Genomic DNA, 23,563 nt, shown 5'->3' with positions numbered 1-23,563 from the left:
TCTGGAAGTTGCTGTCGTCAGATAAGTTGCCACGAAGCTAAACATGGACAGAATTTATTAACAACTCAGACAGCAGTTTAGGTGAGATTATTATTAGTTCTGTATGTGGGATATCGTGTGACTTTATGGGGCAACTATTCCCCCTCCTCTGGACTTCTGCTCCTATACTATTTAAAGGGTCGGTCACCCAAATTACTGTCAAATAAAATTATAATTACTGAAATACTAAATAATTTAAAGGGTACATCAATCTAATTCCATCTCTTCATTAAGACTGGCATCACTGTTGTGGTTCTCAAATGTTTTGTCACCAAAAACACCATTTAGGCACACCTTTACATATGATTCTAGTTATTTAAAGTATCATAAATTAGACTCATTCTAAGGAACATGGTTTGAGAACCTTCAGTTTCGCTGGCCTGTACTCACTGGGCTATTATTGTGGAACATAAGCTAAGCACACAAAGAAAAAGAGATGGCCTTACTTTGTCAGAGTTTTACATTCTATATCATTTTCACCCCGAAATAACTTGAAAATGGTGCAATTATCAGATTAAAATCTTAACATTTCTGGGCTGGTCTCAGGCTTCAGTGTTTCAAGATCCCAACAACAACTCTGGGAAGTGAAACGATTTCTAAAATAAATGTCTCTAAAAAAAAAAAAAAAAAAAAACGTTTGTGGTTCAAACTTTCCTTCAGAGTTTAAACCTGTTCTGAGATTAAATGTGCTTAATTTTATTTATGCGTTTCTTCTAGTGGAGCGAAACATGTTTGCAGTTTTTCATTTGTGCCCACTTTCCGTTTCACCCACATGTAAAAACCGGTTTATGAGTATGTATTGCAGGAATCCTTTCCACTTGACCCAACAACAGAGAAAAACTGTACAGGTCATTGCAGGACTATTTTAGATTAGGAAGTATTATTAGTTATCAGAAGAACCTCTCTTCTACATACACCCCTAATTTGGCAAGTATCTCAAAGTAACAGACCGTAGAAGTGTTTCAAAGTCAAGAACCATAGAAGCCTTTTGTCAACAAAGCCCACTTTTCAACACATTAGCCATGACCTAATAGAGTTGTCAGGTTGACTTTCCTCTGAAATCTAGGAGCTGTCATGGCCTGAAAAATGGATGTTCAATCTGTAGACTGATAATATTACATCTGGCAGTTAAAAAAGGAAAAAAAGATTGATGCCATCCTCTAAATTTGTATTAGTCATGTATATTTGAACATTTGTGCTGCACGGAATCCCGCTGAACAGTTTGGTCATCGAGCTACGCTAAAAATATACGTGCTCAAATGCTAGCTAATACGTCATTAACACATATGCAATAAAATCTAAAAATATTCATGGTCGGGACAGTGTTAAGGGCCTTTTTTGTGCTGAGCATGTGTGATCAAAAGCTGTTTTCTTATTTATATGAACAGATGTTGCACTCTATCATCTTTAAATCATTAATAATAATATTTATCCTTTTAAATTCCAAGCGAAGACGTTTATAGCTAATGTTTATGTGATGCTACCCCAACAAAATCTGCTGCAAAGTAGCCAATAAATATTCAAATAGCCCATGTGTCTTCTCAGAATTCAGACTTGCAATGTTTCCAGTTCTAAACTCACTGAAACATCAACAGCTGCCTGATAATGACATAAATGTTTACTGCATTTTTCAACAGTGGAAACAACTGATGGGAACAGACAGAGCGTGACACGGAGCACAGCACAGTATATGTGGCGGAGAGGTTTTTTTTTTGGTGGCCCTGTTCAAAACAAAGCTCTTGATAGGAAGTCTGATATACCCTGAGCCTTTAGCTCTTGTTCATCTTGTGTGGTGACATTTTATTGGATAAGGACAGGGCTCTTTGGGTAGCGAGAAAAGAGAAAAAAAAAAACTACACAACCATGACAGGAGGGGGGAAAAAATCTTTAAGCACCTGTAGTAAAACACAATGCACCGTTTTGTAAACAGTAAAGGCAGGAATTTTTCTAAAATGAGCCAAGTCACGTCTTCATGGCATCTGAGACAGAGAGATGAAAGCAGCAGGCTGCGGAGGAAATGGGGGTTGAGGAGGCGTCACCTGGAGAACGGCCTGTTCTTGACAGGATCCCAACCAGGCAAGACGCCCTGAAAACTGACTAAACGTTGGCACTACGTCTCTGAGAAAGCACTGGGTTGTTGGGGGTGGTTGGAGTTGCAGACAGCTGTTTCGAACCGTATCGTCAAACTGCTCCGAGTGAAGATTTTTTTGGGCGGTGTCATGATATTTATACAGAACTTTACCTTGAAGTTTGCGAAATGCACCTCTTGCAATCGGTATTCGGCAAGAGCAGGTACAGCCAACCAAAGTTATGCTCACAGTCCAGTGAAATCAAGTGATTCCTTGTCAAGGAGAAGAAGTGGGGCGCAGCAAGGCTCGTCTCCTATGACGTTCATGGTGTTGAAGGCTCATTTACGAGCAAGGAGCCTGAATGATGTGTTTACTGTGCTTCTATAGGTTGTTTCTTGTTATGACTCGGGTGATAAGCACTCGCATGATAGGCTGGATGTGGTGATAACAAATGTTTACGACTGTCTGGTGTCTAGGTGGCCATGAGTCACATCGACAACAATGAACGCTACAGCGAAAATGTTGTGAAGCTAAGATCTGAGGTGTTTTTTTTTTAAAGAGGAACCCTGGCGGACAGTTGTAGAAACCCAACTTTGTCAACCCAACTCATTTCGTTCTTGAGGCGACAGCGGTGTAGACAGATCCCTTGCTGTGTCTGAGCAGCTCATTCAACTATGAGAGCTGTTTTTCACACTATGCAAGGAAGAGGGCACCAGAAGGGTCATTAAACAAGAACTGCATCCTTTGACAGTTTGAGCTCTTTGCTGACTGAGTGCACACTCCAACGGGGATATCGGAACGTGATGGACTACCTTGATGAGTCACACAAGCTAAAATGCAAACAAACCCTGGTAATATCCTTTAACTTGTTCCTGGGTTTCCTCCTCCAACCATTGAACAGATAGTCCGGTAAAGTGTTCCATTAAAATTACTGGAATAAAACAAAAACAAAACCAGACTCCTGCCTTTCATACGTTCACTTGGCGGATGCACGACTTGTACTTTCTCATATACTCTCATTCTAATTTGAGCTGGCATCGGTTTTCAGACCTTTATTTATCCAGGGAGAGTTTTGCTGAGCACGCTTGCTGTTTTTCGGCAACGCCCTGCTTCACATTCACACACGGGAGCTGTAGTCATCAGTTTTTATGGATAAAAAAAAAAAAAGGGTATTGCACTGTCCTTCTGATACAATTCGATGGCATCTTACCTTTGGGTGGTTTGAAACTTTAATGTGTAATCATAGCCAAATCCCACGAGGCTAACTACCTCAGTAAAATCATAAAATAGGCCTATTATTGCACTGTTTTCATAATGGTGACAAAACAACAAACAGGCAGTGAGTGAAGAGCCCAGCAATATAAAAAGAGGCAAGAAAAACAGAGAGGTTTGTCATCTTTTCAAAAAGTCACAATATCATTTAATATAAAACACCTTTAAATTCAACATAATGAGGAATCCGTGATCAGGACTTTCACCAATCCACTACCACTTGAACACTGCGGCTGGGGAGGAGATCCACCTCGACAGCGGCTGACTTCAGCGGTACTTCCGAGTGCACACAGAAAATGGTTGAAACATGCATTTACTACATTGTACAAAGTCAAAAGCGAAAAACAGGAGGTCTTTTTTTTTTGCCATTATTGGCAGAGAGTCTCTGCTGCCGTGTGGGGGATCCAGAGGCAAAAGTGGGGACAGTCTTGATAGTTGGGCATGTACAGAGGTGTCCATTTGTTTCCTGGCACTTAGGGATAAAGTGCCCTCCTCTCTTTTAGACCGACAGCTGAAGGGAAAGCGGAAACTTGGTGTGAGGCAGGAAATGACTTAACATACTTTAAATATTTAAGATAACACTTGTAGACTTGCTTAATTCTGACAAACAGCAATGTAAGTGCGGCTCCTGAGCTGCGAAGTCTGCACACAGTGTTTTGTAGGCCTCGGCAGTAACAGAAAGCTGTCTCTCTACAAAACGCTCCCACACCATGTTGCTGGTAACGATCAATGAGCGAGGAAACACAACGTCCATTCAAAATGTTATTTTTTTTGTTTGTTTCCAAAGTCAGCATCATTCTCCCGTATCTACGATATCCCAAAATGGTGCTGAGTTTCTGAACGTCAGACACGTGAGAGACAGACTCGAAGAAATTCCTGTCTTTTGTCCATTCACACTGACGACTCAGCTTCGCCCCTCCCTCTGTCTTTTCCCCTCCCTCCTCTCTCTCTCTTCTAAACACACACACACTCATGCACGCTCACACTACAGATGCCACGGAGGTGACGGAGGTCACCTTATTGTCTTCTGCCCAGGGCTGCAGGTTCTGCAGGGCGTAGAGGGAGGAGTTGTGCAGGCAGAGCGGGTCCGGCTGCAGCGGCTGGCTCAACGTCTTCTGGAAAGCTTCCTGCTGAAGCTGCAGCATCAGCCGGTTGGCCTGCTGCCTCTCGGCCTCTCTCTCCTCTGCAGTCTGTCTCCTGGGTGGAAAAAGGAGACAAAAGGAGCACAAAGGAGGATTTAAGACTCACATAATCGTTATTTTTATGGGGCACAACATCCACTTGTGCCACACAGTAATGTTTGTCCTGTTTCCTAATGAAGAAGCAATGGAGCTTTCTCTTTCATAAAGACATATAGTTCAGATTTTTAAAACACAATTAGAAATAAAATATGCCTGCTACACAAATGTTATTTTACAGCTTTCTGCAATATCTTTATTTTGTAAATTACTGGATTATTTAACTTCTTTAGCCTTAAAAAAAACATTTTACGCCCTAAAAACTGCAAACCAGCCTTGTACACATATGCAATTGCTGATGAGTTACAGATATATACTGTAATACTTCATTATAAGAAGCCACAAGCCAGAACAGACAAAATACAGAAAAATGCCAACTTTTGAGATAAAAATCTGCCTGCAGAATAACACCACTGTAATTAAAGCTATAGCTTGTTATAAAATGTATTTAGAATTTTAAAAAAGCAAGAAATAAATAGGATACTGATGAGACACTAGATTCTCAGTGGTGTTACAGGATATTTAGAGGCTTATTGGTGTCCCGGCTATCAGTGGAGAAGTCACCGAGCGAGGAAGTGAAAGTAATAAAAATAAACAAAAACAACAAGAACGCAATGTAAGAAACGGGGCGAACAGAAAAGCAGTTAGACATGTCTCTGAAAATGTACAAATAAAACCTGTTTATTTGCAAATTGGCTGCTATTCTTGTATGTTTATTCAACACCTGTGCCAGTTACTTCGGCTTCAGGCTACACGACAGCTGATCAGGATGAATGACAGGTGCTGGTGAGGGAACGTGACTTACAGAGGAGGAGGAGGAGGAGGAGGAGGAGGAGGAGGAGGAGGAGGAGGAGGAGGAGACAGTTCCTGCCTCAAGGTGGAAAGTTACATCTGGTTTTTTTGCTTTTTTTCAGAGCAACACATGTTAACAGTAGCACACACACACGTCCTGAATATTCTGTCGGTAGGTGCTGATATCAACGTTTGCTGTGTTGAAAAGTGCTTCGGATGCGTGTTTTCCTGACGTGTGAATTGAGTCCTTCTGATGAATGAGTTGCAGTTAAGTTGGAAAGGATCCAGAGAAAAACACTGGCATTTTTTTTTCTGAATCAGGACACTTAGCGGCTGAATGATTATACATAGAAGTGAGCAGAGAAGGTATTTTTAGAATATGTGAGTACTTAATAAACTCAAAATTGTAACTAGAATCGAATGAAATGCTGATTTCATGTAATATTTTAGAATTTTCCTGAGTTGAAGTTATGTTACTAGACTATTTTCTTCTCTATATGTGCAACTTTGAAACAAAAAATGTTGAAAACAAATCCCCTATCAACATTACAATCTGTCTTTTTTTAAATTACATGGAACAACCTATAATGCGTGACAAGCTGTTGTTAAAATCAACGGCGAAATACAAATGGCAGGTAGCAATCGCAAGCAGAAACACACCTCTAAAACACTCTTTCATGCACACCAACCTCCATCCATTAGCCACACATTATTGTTAACAGCATTATCATAATCTGATTCCCCGGCTGTTGATTTGATCATCCTCTTGTTACTAGCGTAGTCGTCACGCAAAGACATCCCTCATGCTCATCCTATCAGGTGCACACTACAGGGAAATGGCATAAATCTCAGCAAAAGTAGGAAATCAGAAAAACGAGTTAAGCCAATTCCCTTGTTACTCGTGACGTGCCATTCCGTCCTGGCTTGTGTGGTGTTTTATTTTAAGGAAATTCATTTTTATTATGCTATTCAGTGGAGCCCGTGACTTATAGTTTTTCTGCTGTGTAACGTAATGTGGCGCTAAATGCTCCTTTTTCCAAACTAATTTTTTATGTTGGATATTTATTTAAAGCTAAAAAGGCAATAAACAGATGTAAAATATGCCAACAAATTAAGTTTTTAAATGCTTTCTATGTGTATTAAATACAAAACTCCTTCTAAAAAGCTTCAGGGCCATTTAAACATTAAAACCCTTAGAGTAATGACTTAAGGCAATTTAGCTGTTGGTAATATGCTTTTGAAATATGTGTCCTGCCCCTTTAACTAAGGGCAGGGCATCTTAATTTGATTTCCTACTCATTTACTGCCAAATGGCTATAAACAACAGTTAGAATGAAGTGAAGGAGTGTGTGTGTGTTTTCTTTTCTGTCTATGGACTTGGCAGTCAATTCGTCCTGTGAGTGTTTCAGTATTGCTTTGGACAGCAGGTTTCTAAAAGGCCTTTCAGGAGGCTCAGGAGTAATTGTGCTTGGTCAAGTGAACTGGCCTCGACTGGCAGCTAAGCTAAGCAAAATAGGTGTTGTGTTGTACAACTCCTTGAATGCTTCAGCTGTGGGCCATTTTACTTGCGTCTAAAGTAAGACACCGGTAAGCATTTTGGATGCAAGTGGAAAACAGAGACACATTCAGTGCTGTCAATTTATGGCACAAGAAGAGTTGTAAGGAACAGCTCTTCTGAGATAACACGCTGCCCTCATAAAGTCAAACAGCCTCTGAAAAATCCACCAAGGCCTGTTTGTTTGTTTAAGGAGATCATGTGGGGAAAAAAATGAGTAAGGTAAGGTATGTGGAGGAGGGGATTATGATACATTCGTGTTGCTATTTTCTACTTTCATACCAGAGAACGGCACCAAATTACAGCCAAAGTGAGCCAACAGCCTGCTGTAATCTTACCGCCATTTTGTCCGTCTGTTCTGAAACCAGGTCTTAACTTGTGCATCCGTCATCTTCAGGGCTTTGGCCAACGTGGCGCGCTCAGCCGATGCCAGGTACTTCTGCCGGTGAAAACGCTTCTCCAGCTCGCAGATCTGCACCCGGCTGAAAGAGGTGCGAGGCTTTTTCCTCTTTGGCGGCGTCCGGTTCTGGTACGGGTGGCCGATACGACGGGTCACAGAGAAGGGCGACAGGGCAGCTGAAAAGAAGAAGAGGATTTATTTAGCTATGAGGATGTTTGAGTGTGTTATTTCTGAAGACTAAAGATTGATATCCATTAATATGGGTATTTAATTCCATTTCCTTAAGCATAAACACATTACTGATTAGGTTTTCTTTGTACACACTAATGTTATAAACACAATTTTGTTTTCCAGTCCTCAGTTAGATAAAAGTATTCTCCATTTTGTCTTAGTTCTGGAAAAGCCAGTGTGTTTGGGGAGTCTAACAGAAGGCCCAGAGGCTGCCAATTGAAGAAGATAAATGTAATTACAGCTACACTTCCCATGCCACATTTAGATTTATTTCAAAAGCACGTCAGTTTGTGCAGTAGGAAGTCCAAGAAAAAAGTAATTGAGGGACAAGCGGAAACTTGGTATAAGCAGTATCAGTTCCAAAAATAACTGAAAGTAATATATTGCTTGCAGAAAGTCATAAATTAGCCTCTTAGAGATAAGAAAGAAAGACAAAAAATAGCACAAATCAAGATTTAAATTTGCCGTTACATTTCAACAAGAGAGATGCTCTTAAAAATTAGAAAACGGGTGAGGTTTGAGAGGCGGTTGGTAGGGGGAGGAGGGTGACTCACCTGGGCAAGCCCCCTTTGGAAAGGGATAGTCTGCTAGAAGGCCATTGCCGTCTCGCAGGTGAGCAAGCTCGGGGTAATAGCATTTGGCTAATGTCTCCACCGTGCTCCAGACAGGGACCCTGCCGATGTCTCCCTTGGGGAGAGGACAGAGGGACCCGGCGGCCCCCGGGCCCCCTGTGGCCTCTCCGGCTCGGCTCTCCTCTGCCTGCTCCCCTAAAGGAAAGGGAGACACAGTGAGGTCCCACATCTGGAGCACAGCAGCAGCAGCAGCAGCAGCAGCAGCAGCCGCCGGGTGGGCGGGCACTGACGCACAGCAGCTAATCACATGAAGGAGGCCTAAATGATGAACAGAGTCTACTTTAATGTCATTTGCTGCGAGTCTTATAAGTTAGCGTTTGGAGATGTTTTGCTACAAAATGAGATATCTGCCATTCAGAAAAAATAAGTGACAACTAGCAGGGATACATCAAGCACATGCTGCTCAATCAGAAACAGGCAATCAGGTTCATCCACTCACAATGCGATGAGGCTCTGTAAGTACTATTCACAGACTAGCATAAAACAATTATGACCTAACAAAACACAATTTAAAGAGTCTGGAGAGTACTTTTATGATTTTTTGTCCCCCATCAGAGCAATCAAATTTAAACATATTCAGTATTTGCTTAAAATATCTTCTATACAACATGAATCAGTTGTCATTAAAGCTTTAACCTTATTGCAAAAATACACAACTTCTTGCATACAGATATCATTTTTGCAGAACAGACCACATATATTGTACATGGTAATTTTCTAGACCATAAAATAATATACACTGCTGCTCAAAAGTTTGGGGTCACCCCGACAATTTCATGTTTTCCGTATAAATTCACACTTTTATTCATGTGCTAACATAACTGCACAAGGGTTTTCTAATCATCAATTAGCCTTTCAACACCATTAGCTAACACAATGTAGCATTAGAACACAGAAGTGATGGTTGCTGGAAATGTTCCTCTGTACCCCTATGGAGATATTCCATTAAAAATCAGCCGTTTCCAGCTAGAATTTACCACATTAACAATGTCTAGACTGTATTTATGATTAATTTAATGTTATCTTCATTGAAAAAAAAAAGCTTTTCTTTCAAAAATAAGGATATTTCTAAGTGACCCCAATCTTCTGAATGGTATTGTATGTGTGGGTGTACTGCTGAACAGCATATCGTCTTTTCATCTGCTTTGTCATTGTGTCTTTTCAGAATTCTGAATTGCACAGAGTCACTGTGAGAGTGTACAATGTGTTTTATCTTCTCCCTGAGCCTGGTGGTTCACTTTCACATGCTGGGTATTAATAACAACATATCTTCTGCATCATAAAATATCTATGAATCCTGTCTATTTTGTCAGCCATGGGTAAACAGAAGATCGATAAATGTAATGAGATCGTTGGCCATAGATCCACTCCCCAGCCACATTCTCATTTTGAAGCCGAATGGAAATCAACAGCAGAGAAAAAGAAGGGAAAAAAAACAGTTTCTGTCTCCTTCTCTCCCTCTCTCTGTATCGTTGTGTCATTCCTCCCCAGCAAGCTGTTTTGCCTGCTGTCTTACAGGGTGTTTATTTGTTTTTGTTTTGTCAGAAAAGCTCACCAGGAGCCAAAATGAATATGAAAACATCTGCATAGGTGTCCCCTGAGGGCTGCGTGTTGCCGCTGCTGCTCTCAGAGTTTTAGCGACCTGAAAATTCATTTGCTATACAGACGATGACAATTTGGATGGAAAATGGAACATGAAGCTATTATGCGCTCGGCAGTCATTTCCAGGGAGCTGCCAGTGTCCCCTGATGGTGCTGAACATGAGTGCCAAATTGAGGCGTACGCGAGCAAATGATTTGTAAAGTAGAGATGAACAGCTTCAGCGTGATGTTACAGTAGGTCATGTAAAGTTAACGTCACCAAAGTGTAAATTAGCAGCACAGATTTAGAGTTTGAAACTAAAAACATGCCACTTTTCCCCAAGCTTTTACAGTGATTTTACAGCGACTGCGACTTCTCTTCTTTTCCCCTCATTATTATTTTTAATGTTCCGTAGTAATATTGTTATGACATTATTATCAGGTATCACATTATGTGTTCCTCTGATGCTCAATAATAATAAAAATGGTAATGGTACCCCTCTAATATTCCTGCTGGGACTTAGACAGACATCTGTGGTATTTAATCATGAGTTTATAATGACAAAACCCCCATGATATTGCTATAATATTCCTATAGGTGCTCAGAGTGGACTGTAGCGCCTCCATGGCCCTTAATACTGAGTTATAGTGACCTTATTGGACTGCATGGGAAGTTTTTAAATCTCCTGTGATTCTCTAATATACATACACGATTCCTCTAATATATACAACATACATGGAAACGTGTAAGTGGTCATTTTTGGTTGGTGGATCGTTTCCACAGAGAAAGAGAGAGAGAGAGAGAAAGAGAGAGAGAAGGCCTGCTGTTGCTCCCAGCGGCAGCTCTGGCTAAATAATACTGCATTAAATGGCTATTTCAGGCCATCTGTGGGCTAACTAATGGGCCAGGCACATACAGGCACTTTCAGAGGCAACCCAACATGCAGCAGGACCCACTGGAGCTGCCAACTGCAGCAAGAGTAAAACACTGGGAAATATATGACCCAGCAGAGAGGCTATGGATACTGCTTTGGTCATGTTCAGTGCTTTGACTGAAGGTAGAAGATTCAGACCTTTTGCCTTAAGGTTTGTCCATTTATGTGACTATTGAGACTGTAAACTTTGAAAAAAATCTGATACATTTTAAACCAGCCACAATGAAAACAGCGTCTCTGCTCTGCTACATCATCCTTGACTAAATAATATGAATTACAATAATCCTAAAGATTATAGTGTCTACATACACACAAAAAAATCAGTGTCCTTATAAAAAATAATCGTTTCTTTGATATTAGTACATTTAGCATCTTATTAATATAGAATAGCTGAGCAGTATTGCATTATAAGTCAAATAATATGTATAAGAAGGTACAAAATTAGCGTCCTGTGAAAGAAAAACAAATAAACAAACAAAAAACATAGATTTATAGTCAGTATTTTGAGGTTTTTGGGGCCTTTAAATATGTATGAATTGCACACAAATATTAAAGCATGTAATTTATAGCAAGAGGAAGAAGCAAATCAATCCTGTATAGATTCCAAATCTACATATAATTAAAAAAAAAAAGAATACTGATTGCCATGAAAAATATCCATATTTGATTTATCAGCGCTTCCAATCAATAATTGTATTTTATTATAATATATAATGAATTCTGTAATTATTAGTTTCATTAAACAGCTCGATAAAACAGTTGAGAAAGTCATTTGTGTAGGAGCTGTGAACACTCCTGAGGTCAAGTTCTTCACAAGTGATCATTAACAGTAAAAGAAAAATAAATAAATACAAAAAAATCTCCCCATAAATAAAGTAAATGGAAAGAAGAGCCAACAATGAACAAAAACACCACAAAATGATTTGACTTTTTCTTCCCCCTTCGTAATATGAAAAAAAAGAAAATGGTCAGGAATACTAAATCTGCTGCCTGGGTAACACAATTTAGCATAAGCATATCAAAAAATAAAATGCTACCGTGGAGAATATGTTTCCCATAATAAAACCACTTATACTTAATAACACTTCTCGGTGACAGCGCCTCCCTTCCCCACTGCGGATATTACCTTTGTAGCAATCTAATAAATATATCCGTGAAGGATTCTAAAGGGGATATTGAAATATAACATGAACATATATTGCTATTTATTACACTATACGGGACAAAAGGCAGAGACGCTGTCTTCTGTCACAGCGAGAATCAGGGCAGCGAAAGGAAAACGCACGACCAGCAGCGACTACCAGCTCTCGAATAAAACCACTTTTTTTTCTGCCCTGCTGCCATTAACGCCCAGTCAGAGATTTAGTGGAGAGAAGAAAAAGGGTTTAATCACGTTTTTTTAATTAGTGCTAGGTGGCCTTCAGAGCTGTATTATAGCTGCGTTTATTGTCAAAATGCCCAAACGATGCGCATTACCTTCTGTCATTATTATTATTAACCTATTAGTAGTAGGATTACTGTTGTCATAGTGAAAGTTTACAATCAGGGCGTGTATTTATTCATTTGCACCGATTCAGTCCACATTTAACGATGTCACTTTACATTTCTTGTACTATAAAATGGACTTATCGATCATCTTTACGCATCAGAGTTGTTATTATGAATCATTATTATAGTGCACCCTTTATTTATTTAATAGAGCTAGTCTGGCGTTTTGGTTGGTTCCAGGTTGTTTTTATGGAAACATAATGGTTTCCGAGCCCTGAGCTGATTTTAAAATACAGAAACAAAAATAAATCCTGAAATCAGGCAAAAATAAAAATACAAATCACATTTTTGAGGCAGAACGCGTGGAGAAAAAACACAGCAGTGGCCACAGCAATAACTACATCCTCACTATTACTGCTGCTAATAACAGTAGTTGTATTAATAATAATAACAGCGTGAATTTTGTGCTGAAATTTGGAAAAATAATAATACAAATCCAGATTATCTTAACAGCTGTGCGCCCCGAAGCTGTGCGTAAATGAAGAGAGGAGTCAGCGATCAGCATGAATCCAGCAGTAGGCGAAATAAACGGCTCCTCTTTCCACACCAGGATAATTGTTGCCCTTAACACCCCAAATCTTAATCTTTTGCGTCAGTCTGATTCGGCTTCCTGAGATTTATTACGTGAATTTGTGCCACACGAAGCATCCCAGCGTGAAAAACGAGAGTCTGTGGTGCAGTTTAACAGGTTTCGTTTACATCCCTGTAAGGAAAAAAAAAAACATCTCCCATGAATGCCAGAGCTGGAAGCCTTTGGCAACATGTTTGGCTGTTTTTTCCCCTTTCTGTCCTCTGGTTTCAACTTGGAAGGCGAAGAGAAAAACAAGAAACAGAGAGAAAGATTTAAAATGGTGCTCTGCCCATCAGGATAGATGATAGTCCGTTTGATTTACGGCCTTTTATAGGAAACTGAGCGGGCTAAATCTGGCCTCCGTGTGTGTGTGTGTGTGTGTGTGTGTGTGTGTGTGTGTGTGTGTGTGTGTGTGCTGTAGCTGCTGCTGATCTTTGGCTGTGATCAATACGGAGCAAAGATATAAGCTGCGAAATAATTACAGCGACACAAAGCTGAGAGAAATTAAACGAGAGGCCCTCGGTGGCTATGAGTAAAATTGATAAGCCTATTTACACTGTATCTTTTTGCAGATGACATATCGTCCCCCAGTATTTAATAATTAATCAGGCAGAAAGAAGTGAATGGTGAATATTTAATGCGTGGAGAGGCGGGGGGCGAGCCTGCGCAAATCCATGATGTTCTTCATTTTCATCTTTATAACAATGAGGTCAGGAGAAAAATAACAGTGGAAGCACCCGTGGAAAGAAAATACTGCACGTTTCGCCCAGCAGCACAACATATTCTCACAACTGCACCACTGGATCTGTGCGCTATGAACAATTCTCTCATTTCTATCTCATGTTATTCTATTGGACTTCCATCTGTTTTTACATTCACTAATTTATCATAAAAAATAAATGCAAATGTGTCTTTTTGAATTGGAAAGAGACTATGATAAGGCTAATAGTGCAGTCAAAGGTGTGTGAGCGTGTTTTTCTAATAAAGGCTTTAGGAGCAGGTACAAAGGAATAAATTACATTTATGTAACTCAGATTAGGGCTTCAGACGACAAAAAATATAAAAATAGAGTGAATTTTTTAAAAAATGCAATAAACTTACTGGATTTTTTTTCTGCCCATTTTAGCAAAACGCAAAAATTGAGAGTTGAAATTACAGACCTAAAAAAATAAACTCCAAAGTCCATATGGAGTCAGCTGAGTATATTCTTATTATAACTTATTAATGCGTCAGGACAGAATATCACAGAAAAAATGCAGCTACATATGTTGTTTTTGTATCTTCAAATACATTTTAAAAAAGAAGAAATCAAAAGAAAGAAACTGGACAGTCTGACTTGTCGTGCAGAATCTCTGTGAACCAAACCTTATATATTTTTAGCCCCAAATAAAGTGAACCGAAGGTGTGAGGTCTTTATTGTGCATAAATCACTAGCTTCTATGTGAATTGTGCAGATTAATTTTGCAATTTACAAAATAACAATAATAATAATAATAATAATAATAATAATAATAATAATAATAATAATAATAATAATAATAATAATAATAATAATAACACTTTGCGATTACACTGTGTTATCTAGAATTTAGGCTGTCCTGTGTTATTACTACTATGACTCATCTTCCTGCTTTCTCAATTGGCTCGCTGAAGAAGAAAAAAAAAATCATTCATCCTCATGAAGAAACGGGGAACGTCGTTATCCGTCATCCGCAGTAAATGGAGAGTGATGGTCCAATACTGATTCATCAGCATGTCCGCGTCAATTTCTCCTCTCGTTTGTCAGGCTGCCCTTCCAGCGTAATAAAACCGACTCTGTGCGCGCATATATGATTCGTTATAGATTACAACCTAAAGATGAAATCATCAGCTCCACTTTGTTGGGCTATTAGGCCCAGTTCAGCCCGCACACTTCACCCCTCAGTCTGTTTTACGCACAAAGGTCAGGAAATTCACTATTTACTACATGCAGGAACTGCCAGGAGGAAACTATCCAGCGTGCCTAGTTTTGGTCAGAAAGGTGTGAAATGTATAACTCGCTGTTCTGTGTGTGTGTTTAAGCATCGAACTACCACAATGAGTTTTTTTTTTTTTCTTTACCTGTTAATCTGTCCTTGGCAAACCTCCTACTGCTCTCCATCCACGGAAAGGTGAAGTTCGCTGCGTTCCCCATCCCCATCCCGGGCACCGAGGGGATGCCGGGTCCGATGCCCGGCGGATGCGTCGAAGGGGGCGGATGAGGCGCGGCGGCGGCGGGCGGCGGCGGCGGAGGAGGCATGGGTCTGTGCGCCGGCACCCGAATCACCCCACCTGCGCCTCCGGAGTTCACGTTAACGTTCATATTCATGTTCATACTGACGTTCATGTTCATGTTGACGTTGTAGGAGCCGGCCAGACCCGCCGCCATGGAGCAGGCCGGGTTGTAGACGCTGTTGTACCCGTTGCTGTAGACGTTGGGGGCCAGCGCGTAATCCGGGTCGCCGGTCCGGTTGGGCAGCATGCAGCCGCTGGACTGATCTGAGCTGTTGAGGATCTGGTCGATCCCGAAGCTGATGGGCTCATGCTGCTGCTGGTGCGTCTGGTTCACCTCCTCGATCCCGGTGTGCTCCATAGTCGCTGTCGGTGAGGGTGCTCGTCAGTATATTTGATCAGTGCACGGATGTATTTTGGACATATAGTAATTTACGCCTTGGGAAATAAAATGTCTGTATGTACGCTGGGCTGTTTTGTTTGTTTTCGAGCATCGACACAGGCCTGTTCTACTCCCAGGAAACCAATAACGTGTCCGGCGCTATCCAAAATCTTGCCATTATTTTTGTCCAACAGTGGGATCGGGTGTTCCCTAAATTAAATGCCTATCCGTCGGGCTAAGAAAAAGCGTATCCATCTTTAATAGCGTGTTCTTTCCAAGTGAATTAGACACAAGGCAGCCTAACAACAGGAAAAACAAGCGACGATGCCAAATGGTTATCCTGAGCAGCCTACTTACAGACAAAAATCCCTGATTTTGGGGGGAGGCAGCTCTCTGGAGAGACTTGATGCGCTTTGTTCGCCTACTCGGGCAGAGACGATCCATACGCAGGGGGCATGGTAGGATAACCAGGCTCGTCGCATCCGAAGGAAGCAGGAGACACAGCAAAACAAACCCGAAGAAGCGAAAACGAAGCGCTGACCTCGCAGGCGTGGATATTAATTGGAGGTGAGAGCGCGAGATGGCTCTGTTGTGCTGAATGGTCAAGTGCGTTTCAGCAGGTGAGACAGCCCTCTGCGTAAAAGCTGCCATTCGGTCCTCCAGCCAGCCAGCCCTCCCTCCACCTCTCTCCCTCCCTCCCATCCTCCCTCCCTCCCTCCTCCACGGTAGGACAGTTGTTTTGCTCGGATGTCTTAAAGAAGCCGCAGCTTTCCGTGTTTTCCTGCAGCTTTTCTGGTGTTAAACTGGAGGTTTTGTGCCTTTTAACGGAGCGGAGGCCTTTTTTTTTTAGTTCAAGTGGCATCCAGCAACTTTCACGTTAACACTCGTCTGCATATTTGAGATTTGAGAAATATGAAGTCACAGTAGTTTTCAGTTTTGCATGTAGGTTATGTGGTTTTAAAAGCATGCAGATGAAATCATATTTAACCAAAATGAAATGAACCAAGATATCATGAACAAGGAACAAAATTAACAATACTTTCTTTGCGTAAAAGGGACTTTCAAATTGAAGAAGTCTGTTTTTTTTTTTTTTTTTTTAATAAAATTAACTTTGGATTTTGGTGGGCTTTAATGATTATATTTTTAAAATTTGTCCTGATAATTTTTATTTTTGGGTGTATGTGCTAAAGCTTCCATATTGAGACCCCTGGGAAACCCTGTTGTTGGACATAAAGCTTAATAGCAGGTGACCACTTTAAGGAATCGGTGAAAAGTGTCTCTCTGTATAATTAAAGCCACACATATACTGAACCACAGGGCTCCTCCAAGGACTCCCAGAATTTCACCAATTTCCAGAGTCTAAACCGTGTACCATATGGCAGGTTATATTTGTACATTTTGTCCTACAACAAACGATGAACCAGATTCATGTGTGTGCAGCTGAAGCAATAATCTGTTGCACTGTTGCACACAATCGGGCCATAAATCCACCGGTATTGACGGGAAGTGTGCAGAGTCTAGGCCTGGTTAAAGGGCACTGATAGGCCCATTCCAGCGCCACAAAGTAATGAAATGCAAAGCCAACAGTGAGCGATATTTAGCCCGCGTATGGAAAACAACATATTGATCCCCGGATACATGGACAGATATAATGCATAGATGGGCAGATGATGCATAGATGGATAGATAATTAAACAAATAAATAGCAGCTGGAGTCATATCAGGAAGCCAAATGTGAAAAGCGGCGTTGGTGATTTGCACAAATTATTTAACCTTTCTCTGCCCGAAGCGACGACGTGGATCGCTGGGGTCTCAATTCAATAAAAATGAAAAATGGCTCATAATAAAACCGCGACACGGGGAAAAACGAATTTAATATATCACCGTTTTATTACGCACTTATTTCACTTTCCGTGCGAATAAAGATATCTCTCAACTGCACAAGGTGGCTAGAGGGAAGCATAAAAATCAATTGTGTGAATTCAAGGCCATATCAATAACGGCGCGGGGCCGAGAACCGCGCGAGTGTAGCTGCTATTAGGCCTGTTTATATTTGCACGTTACAATCAAATGAATAGGGACGAGAGGATGCACTGAGCCTCAGATCAGCTTACTGACAAGGTAATTGGCCGTTTATGCAAAACCGGGAAGATCTATGGGCAGGAAGGCGGGAAATAATGTCTGAGAGCCTCTTTGGGGTAACACATCTCTGCCTGTTGGTGATGTCAGCAGCTGAGGTGTGATGTCTGATTGTGCGTCACCTTCATGGTGCCAAACTAACCAAAACTGTTTATTAACACCAACACAAGGTGTCCCATGCGTTGCCATGTCAGCAATCCATATAATGCACAATATAGACGCCTGGTTGGAGTTGAATTTGTAAAAAACCTGCTCATAATTTCTCAAAAATGTCAGTAATTGTGCCAGAAATCTATGGCGACAGATCACGATCAATGTGTGGCGATTATGTGAGATGTTAAGTTGTTAACTTAGGATAAATTCAAACCTTTTCCATATCAAATAAGTCACAACATGTGCGACCAGGCTGATCATGTGTGCGTCTGACCCAAATCATTCTGAGTCGCCGTCTCAACAGATTCACTTTGGATGTGCGTAAAACCAGCACTAAATTATTATTATTATTATTATTATTGTATAGATTCGTTTATTTGTCATATGTAGGTTAACGCACAGTCAACCATGCAATGAAAGACACTGGATAAGACGAACCAGTCAACTCATGACTGCTAATACTATTACAAAAACACTAAAAAAAACAAAAAAACAAACAAAAAAAAACAACACTGGAATGAAGTCACATAGTGCTTTTCAGTGTTGCATGTATGTTATGTGGTTTTAAAAACAGATATAATGAACAAGGAACAAAAGTAACATTATTTCTTTGCGTAAAAGGGATTTTTAACTGAACAAAAATTCAAATAAGTCAGTCTGTTTTTTTTAAAAAAAATGTATGTCGCATATCAACACAGTAAATGCAAAATATTGCCAAAAGTATAAAAAATGAGGAAAAATATAAATATATAGATAGGCAGGGTCCAGAGATAGAAATGTAAACAGTAGTGGCATTTCGAATCTAAAAAAAAGAAAAAAAACTGATTTAATTTATGCTCATAATTAGACAATATTAGATTTTTCATTTAATTTATTGGGAGATACTAAAAACAATCCTTCAACTCACAAATAGACAAACAGCACATTTCACTAAGTCCTGCACGAATGAGGCCCTTTGCCAACACGCTGAACACTAAACTAAAACCGTAAAGCTCTAATCATCAGGAGCAATATCACACATCTCTTTATTGAGCCTGACAACCTGAGCTTCCTCAACGAGACGCCCAGTGTCTTGTTTCATTATTCTCAACATTTTAGGCTCTTCTCCGTGATTAGCTCCCATGTGCTGCCGTCCTAATGAAGCACCAGGGAATTAAAAGCATTTATAAAAACTTATCCCATTCATAATGCGCAGTTTGGGACTCTTTATTGTGCAACTTTCTTGTCATGGGCTTGTATTTTTACGCACATGGCAGCTCTGAATCGGATTGGAGAGCAAAATACAGTCGCTTTTGTGTTGTTTTCAAGTCAACAGCTTTATTTTGTTTTTGTTTTAATCATATTAAGCCCCAGAAACAACTCAGCTCTAACTCTAAATATGTTTAAAGACCATAACGCCACACTGTCTCCTGCACATTTCTCATATCACACTATTTCTCAGCATAAAGAGACTCAGCTCTGATGGTGTCTGGCTCTAAATGCTGGCTGAAGTGTCTTCATCAGGCTGCTTTTACTCTCCTCATATATATATCACTCTATCTGCTGCTGCTGCGATGATGATCCACTTTTCCCAAAAGGATCATTAAAAGCTTCCAAGCGATAGCTGCGAAACATAAAGGGGCTTAAATTAGTGTACATTTTTGAATAAAGATCTCTGACTTATTACGGTTTGCCACCATAAAGCTGGTTATGAAGCAGGCCAACGGGAGGTCTACCTATAGGTTTGAACTGCAAACGTAACGCGATGCTGTGCAGGATTGTAATCAGCAATTTTACTAATGCAATAAAACCCCGTGGCCAATTAAGGTATACCCCCCTCACACACACACATATACAAACACACATATACAAGCACACACACACGCTCTCTCTCTCCTTCCCTCTCTCTCTCTCTCTCTCTCTCTCTCTCAATATGAGAGCCCCTCGCTGACTTTGCCCAAAGGCGTTGTCTATGGTTGCCGGCTGTGCGTGATGAATCGTTATCTCCAGGCCATGCAGCTCGTCTGGGTAATAAAGTACCAGCAAAGCGGAGACAAAAGGAATTTGTCACAGTTGCCTCCTCGATATATTAGTGACCTACCGGCCGATTTAGCTTCCATTTAGGGGGGCCGGGGGAGAGCACACCAAATTAAAACCAACAGGAAAAAAAATAAAGCAGCAAAAAGAAAGGGCAAAGTTACGCACGGAAAGGTAAGAACCAATGGAGATGCATCCATGTGCACTCAGAAACAGAAGAGCAGCATGTAGATCTGCTCCTGGGGCTTTGTAAATACATAATACCACATTATTCACAGTATTCAGTCCAGGCGACTTTACATGTGATGCTGTCTAGTTACAGGTGCACAATAATACATCTGAGGCAGCTTTACGCAGAGTCACAGGTGCGCAAAGCTTTAAAAACACATCTCAGCCAATCAGGAAGCTGGATTAAGACTCGTTTAAAGCACTGAGGTAGTAAGCATTTAAGAAGGCGTATCACTGCAAAATAATAAATAAAATCTTTTTAGAAATATATTTTAACTGTAAATTTGTGAATAATTTCCAGTTGTTTCACAAAATTCTCCTGTTTTGTTAAATTACAGATAACAACTAAAATTTTCATTTTAAAAACTCAAATTACATGTTATTGGTTTAAATTTAAAAAAATATATTTAAAAAGCAGGCCAAAATTGACAATATCAACATGAAAAAGCATTTTTTAAATATATGGTAATTCATACTTTTAGAATTTTTTTTGAATGCAACATTTTTATTGGATTTAAATCAGCTAAATAATAGTATTTTACAGATATTTCCACCACTTAAAAGTAAATTTATGTATATGAAGGACTTTAAACTGGTATTTTACAGATTTTCGCCTCTTTGTTAAATTACAGGTATTATGTAGTAAAATCAAAGGAAAAAAAATGTAAGTTATATGTTGACTGTAAAAAATAAAAAATAATGAAAGAAAAAACTGGCAAAAAATTGTGCATGAAGTCCACATCAGAAATCTGTAAACAAATTTAAATAAATAATAATTCATTCTTTTACAATGTGTGACCAGAAATGACATAGTTTTACTGTATTTAAATTAGTTAAAAGGCATCATTATTTTACAGATATGGCTATGTATTTTTATTTAATTAGATTTTTTTGACAGTTTTTACAGTGTTTGAAAGTTACAACATCCTACTATTTTTAAATTTATTTTTAATGGTACCCCTGATGCCACATTTTTGCTTTTTCAGAAATGTGTTCTACAGTTTAAGTTATTCTTTATGTATTTTAAAATGCATTTTTTCCTTATAAATAAGACACCAAAATCGACAACTTCATAGTCGCTGAATAGATTGAATTCAAGATAAAAGTTTCATTAAAAACTTTGCACAAGCAAATTAACAAAAGAATATAAATAATCGTATTCAGTAAAGCAGTTAGCAATTAAATTTTTAAAAAGTGGAATAAAATGAGCAAATCTTCCTGTGAAATGTTATGGAGAATAAACGAGAATATTTCAAAAACATTATGTATTATTTCTGAAAATTGCACTGCAATAATCATTATGAAGATGATTCATGTCGTTATTGTTGTTAATGCTGTTCATTTTGTTAGTTTTTGTTTTGAATCATTAATTTGTTTATTATTGTGTGTGTGTTTTCCCACACTTCATGGTATTTGTAAAGGTTTCTGTAAAGGAGAAATAATGAGTGGAGAAAACAAAGTGTCTGATGTAATCTGTCTGCAGTGGTGTGACTAGACTTAGTTCGATCGTCTGACAATTATTAGTAGTATTTTAGAATTTCTCACTTCTAGTTGAAGAACTCTCAGATGAGATTTAGCTTCCACTCGCCACTGATATCTGATAAAACACCAGAACAGAGCGCTATTATTTAACCCCATATATTAAAACATGAGTCCATGGCTAAGCGTTTCTTTTACGGTCCAAAGATTTCATGATTTCATGAAAAGTGGCAAAAGGCGGAGCAGACAGTAGAGGCGTCCGATAATGGATGTCTAGCCGCTAAGTTGTCCGATAACGGACGCATTTAAATTGACAGCTAAAATGATCCCAGACCTGAGGAGGGAAAAACTGCCCCTGCAATCAAGGATGTCGGAGATTAGTGTCACGAAGCCTGTCATCCTCCTCTCTCCCCGGCCCTGTTTGGCTTTCTGCCTGCTATTAGCTTGAATTTCAGAGTAGGCACACCCAGAAAAAACAGGGTCCGATGGTCAGAGGAGACTCGTTCATGTGTGGAGTCAAAGAGCTCTCCTTTTGACAAACAATAATTACATTATCAATAATAAAAACACAGAAAAAATACTTGTATTTTGTGTAGTTGGCTTACAATATTGTTTTCTGTTTTTTAAATTACTGTATTTAATATTTTTGTGGTTTTTAAGAAATCCTGGGGCTCCATTTGGTCAGCATTACAAAAAACGGTTTGGCAAGTTGATCTTTATTTATTAACTGTTCAATTATGAATTTTCTTTCACAGTGTTTTATCACAGACAAACATAAATGACAGTATGAATGGTCCTGATAAGAAGTAGGAATCTGAAGATGTTTTATTATTCATTTTTGTTGACCTAAAAGAGAGATATTGTGTCTAAAACCCATTGATAAAATGCTATTTTTGCACTAGTCTAGACTGTGATCCTGTGAGAATATTAAAATTATTTCCGCAGGAATTAAATAATTAAATTCCACATTTTAATTGTAAAAATTGCTGCAGTCTTTTGGAGTCTCCACAAGCTTAAAAATATCCCTGAAGGCCACTGAGATCAGCCCTAGGAGTCATTTCATAAAGTGTTTCAGCAGAGTCCAGATCTTAAATCACTTCAGGATCCACTTTTACTGACAGTGTAAAAGAAAAAAAAAACAAAATAAAAACAAAAAACTCACATCATGCTGCTTTCCCCCCCTCCAAATGCCCTTATGCTTATTTCCAAACACATTTACAACCCCGATGGGGGCAGAGTGGCAAAAAAAACACCTCCGGAAATAAACATACAAGACCAGAGTTTTGTGTTTTACTTGAGACACCTTCTTGTTTGGATTCGATTTGATGGAGAAGCAAACTTACATGAAATTTGGGCTTTTTTGAAACAAAAACTGGGTAAGTTATTTCATTTGAAACGTATGGAAAGAGCTGTTATTGAGTCATGACCAAAATAATTCAATTTCAGAGCCAAAACAGGTCACATTTTGTTGTAGAGATGCACCAGATAAATTAAGAGAAAATCTGTACGTGTAGCCATAATAAATAATCAATTCTCCAATAAGAACAATTACATTTATTTTATTAAATAACTGCTCATTGGCTCCTGTTTTACACAGGTCCAGTCACTTCCTGTTTCACTTGTGTGTTTATTAGCCATCTGCACGTTTTTGTTGCTTGCAATTCGCATTAATGTCATTATATTTTTTAAATTGTCAAAAAAAAAAGGTTTAAAAAATTTTCTAATTATATAAATAAGGACTGTAGGATTTTTCCAAATGTATTCATTTATTTATTTTACGTGAATAAAATGGCCAGTGAGCTTGAGCCCTGTTCCCTCCCTGGACCCATCATTCATGATGCTGGAGCCTCTTTTGTTGAGATTGTCGAAGAAAAAAAAAACAGGCTTCAGTGATTCAAGAAGCATCTGCAGAGTGAAGAGAGAAGAGAGAAGAGCACCCAAAGCGTTCAAAGAGGGGAGAGGAAAACCCACGGAGAACCGCGGCGGCACCGAGGAACCCTTTTTATTGAGAGTGTGGAATTACATTATTCTGCATTTGGAGGGTTCAGTCCTTG

The 23,563-nt window shown here is 39.4% G+C and overlaps 1 protein-coding gene across 3 annotated transcripts; it reads right to left on the bottom strand.

Moving 5' to 3' along the window:
- Positions 1 to 3,500: 3,500 nt before the first annotated feature.
- Positions 3,501 to 16,159, bottom strand: tlx2 (T cell leukemia homeobox 2). 3 transcript variants are annotated; one of them, XM_035949241.2, is made up of 5 exons: positions 14,963 to 16,159; positions 8,151 to 8,363; positions 7,304 to 7,541; positions 4,397 to 4,577; positions 3,501 to 3,891 (listed from the first exon to the last, which is right to left on the bottom strand). In XM_035949241.2, the coding sequence occupies exons 1-5, from the start codon at positions 15,471 to 15,473 to the stop codon at positions 3,880 to 3,882; spliced, it is 1,155 nt and encodes a 384-aa protein (XP_035805134.1). In that variant the 5' UTR covers positions 15,474 to 16,159; the 3' UTR covers positions 3,501 to 3,879. The 3 variants fall into 3 exon arrangements, with proteins under 3 accessions (XP_035805134.1, XP_035805132.1, XP_035805135.1); XM_035949239.2 differs by lacking the exon at positions 3,501 to 3,891 and having other exon boundaries at positions 3,898 to 4,577; XM_035949242.2 differs by lacking the exons at positions 3,501 to 3,891; positions 8,151 to 8,363 and having other exon boundaries at positions 3,898 to 4,577.
- Between the last annotated feature and the right edge of the window lie 7,404 nt (positions 16,160 to 23,563).

The sequence above is a fragment of the Amphiprion ocellaris genome, chromosome 13, assembly GCF_022539595.1.
Source record: "Amphiprion ocellaris isolate individual 3 ecotype Okinawa chromosome 13, ASM2253959v1, whole genome shotgun sequence".
In the NCBI taxonomy this organism is placed as follows: Eukaryota; Metazoa; Chordata; class Actinopteri; family Pomacentridae; genus Amphiprion; species Amphiprion ocellaris.
This window is presented reverse-complemented; position numbering and strand designations above follow the sequence as displayed.

Excerpts from the sequence above, each read along its gene's own strand:
- tlx2 (XM_035949239.2), bottom strand. The coding sequence starts at position 15,473 with ATGGAGCACACCGGGATCGAGGAGGTGAACCAGACGCACCAGCAGCAG. Across the intron at positions 7,542-8,150 it reads TCCAAAGGGGGCTTGCCCAG|CTGCCCTGTCGCCCTTCTCT; the intron begins GTGAGTCACCCT and ends TCTTCTTTTCAG. Across the intron at positions 4,578-7,303 it reads AACAGACGGACAAAATGGCG|GAGACAGACTGCAGAGGAGA; the intron begins GTAAGATTACAG and ends TTTTCCACCCAG.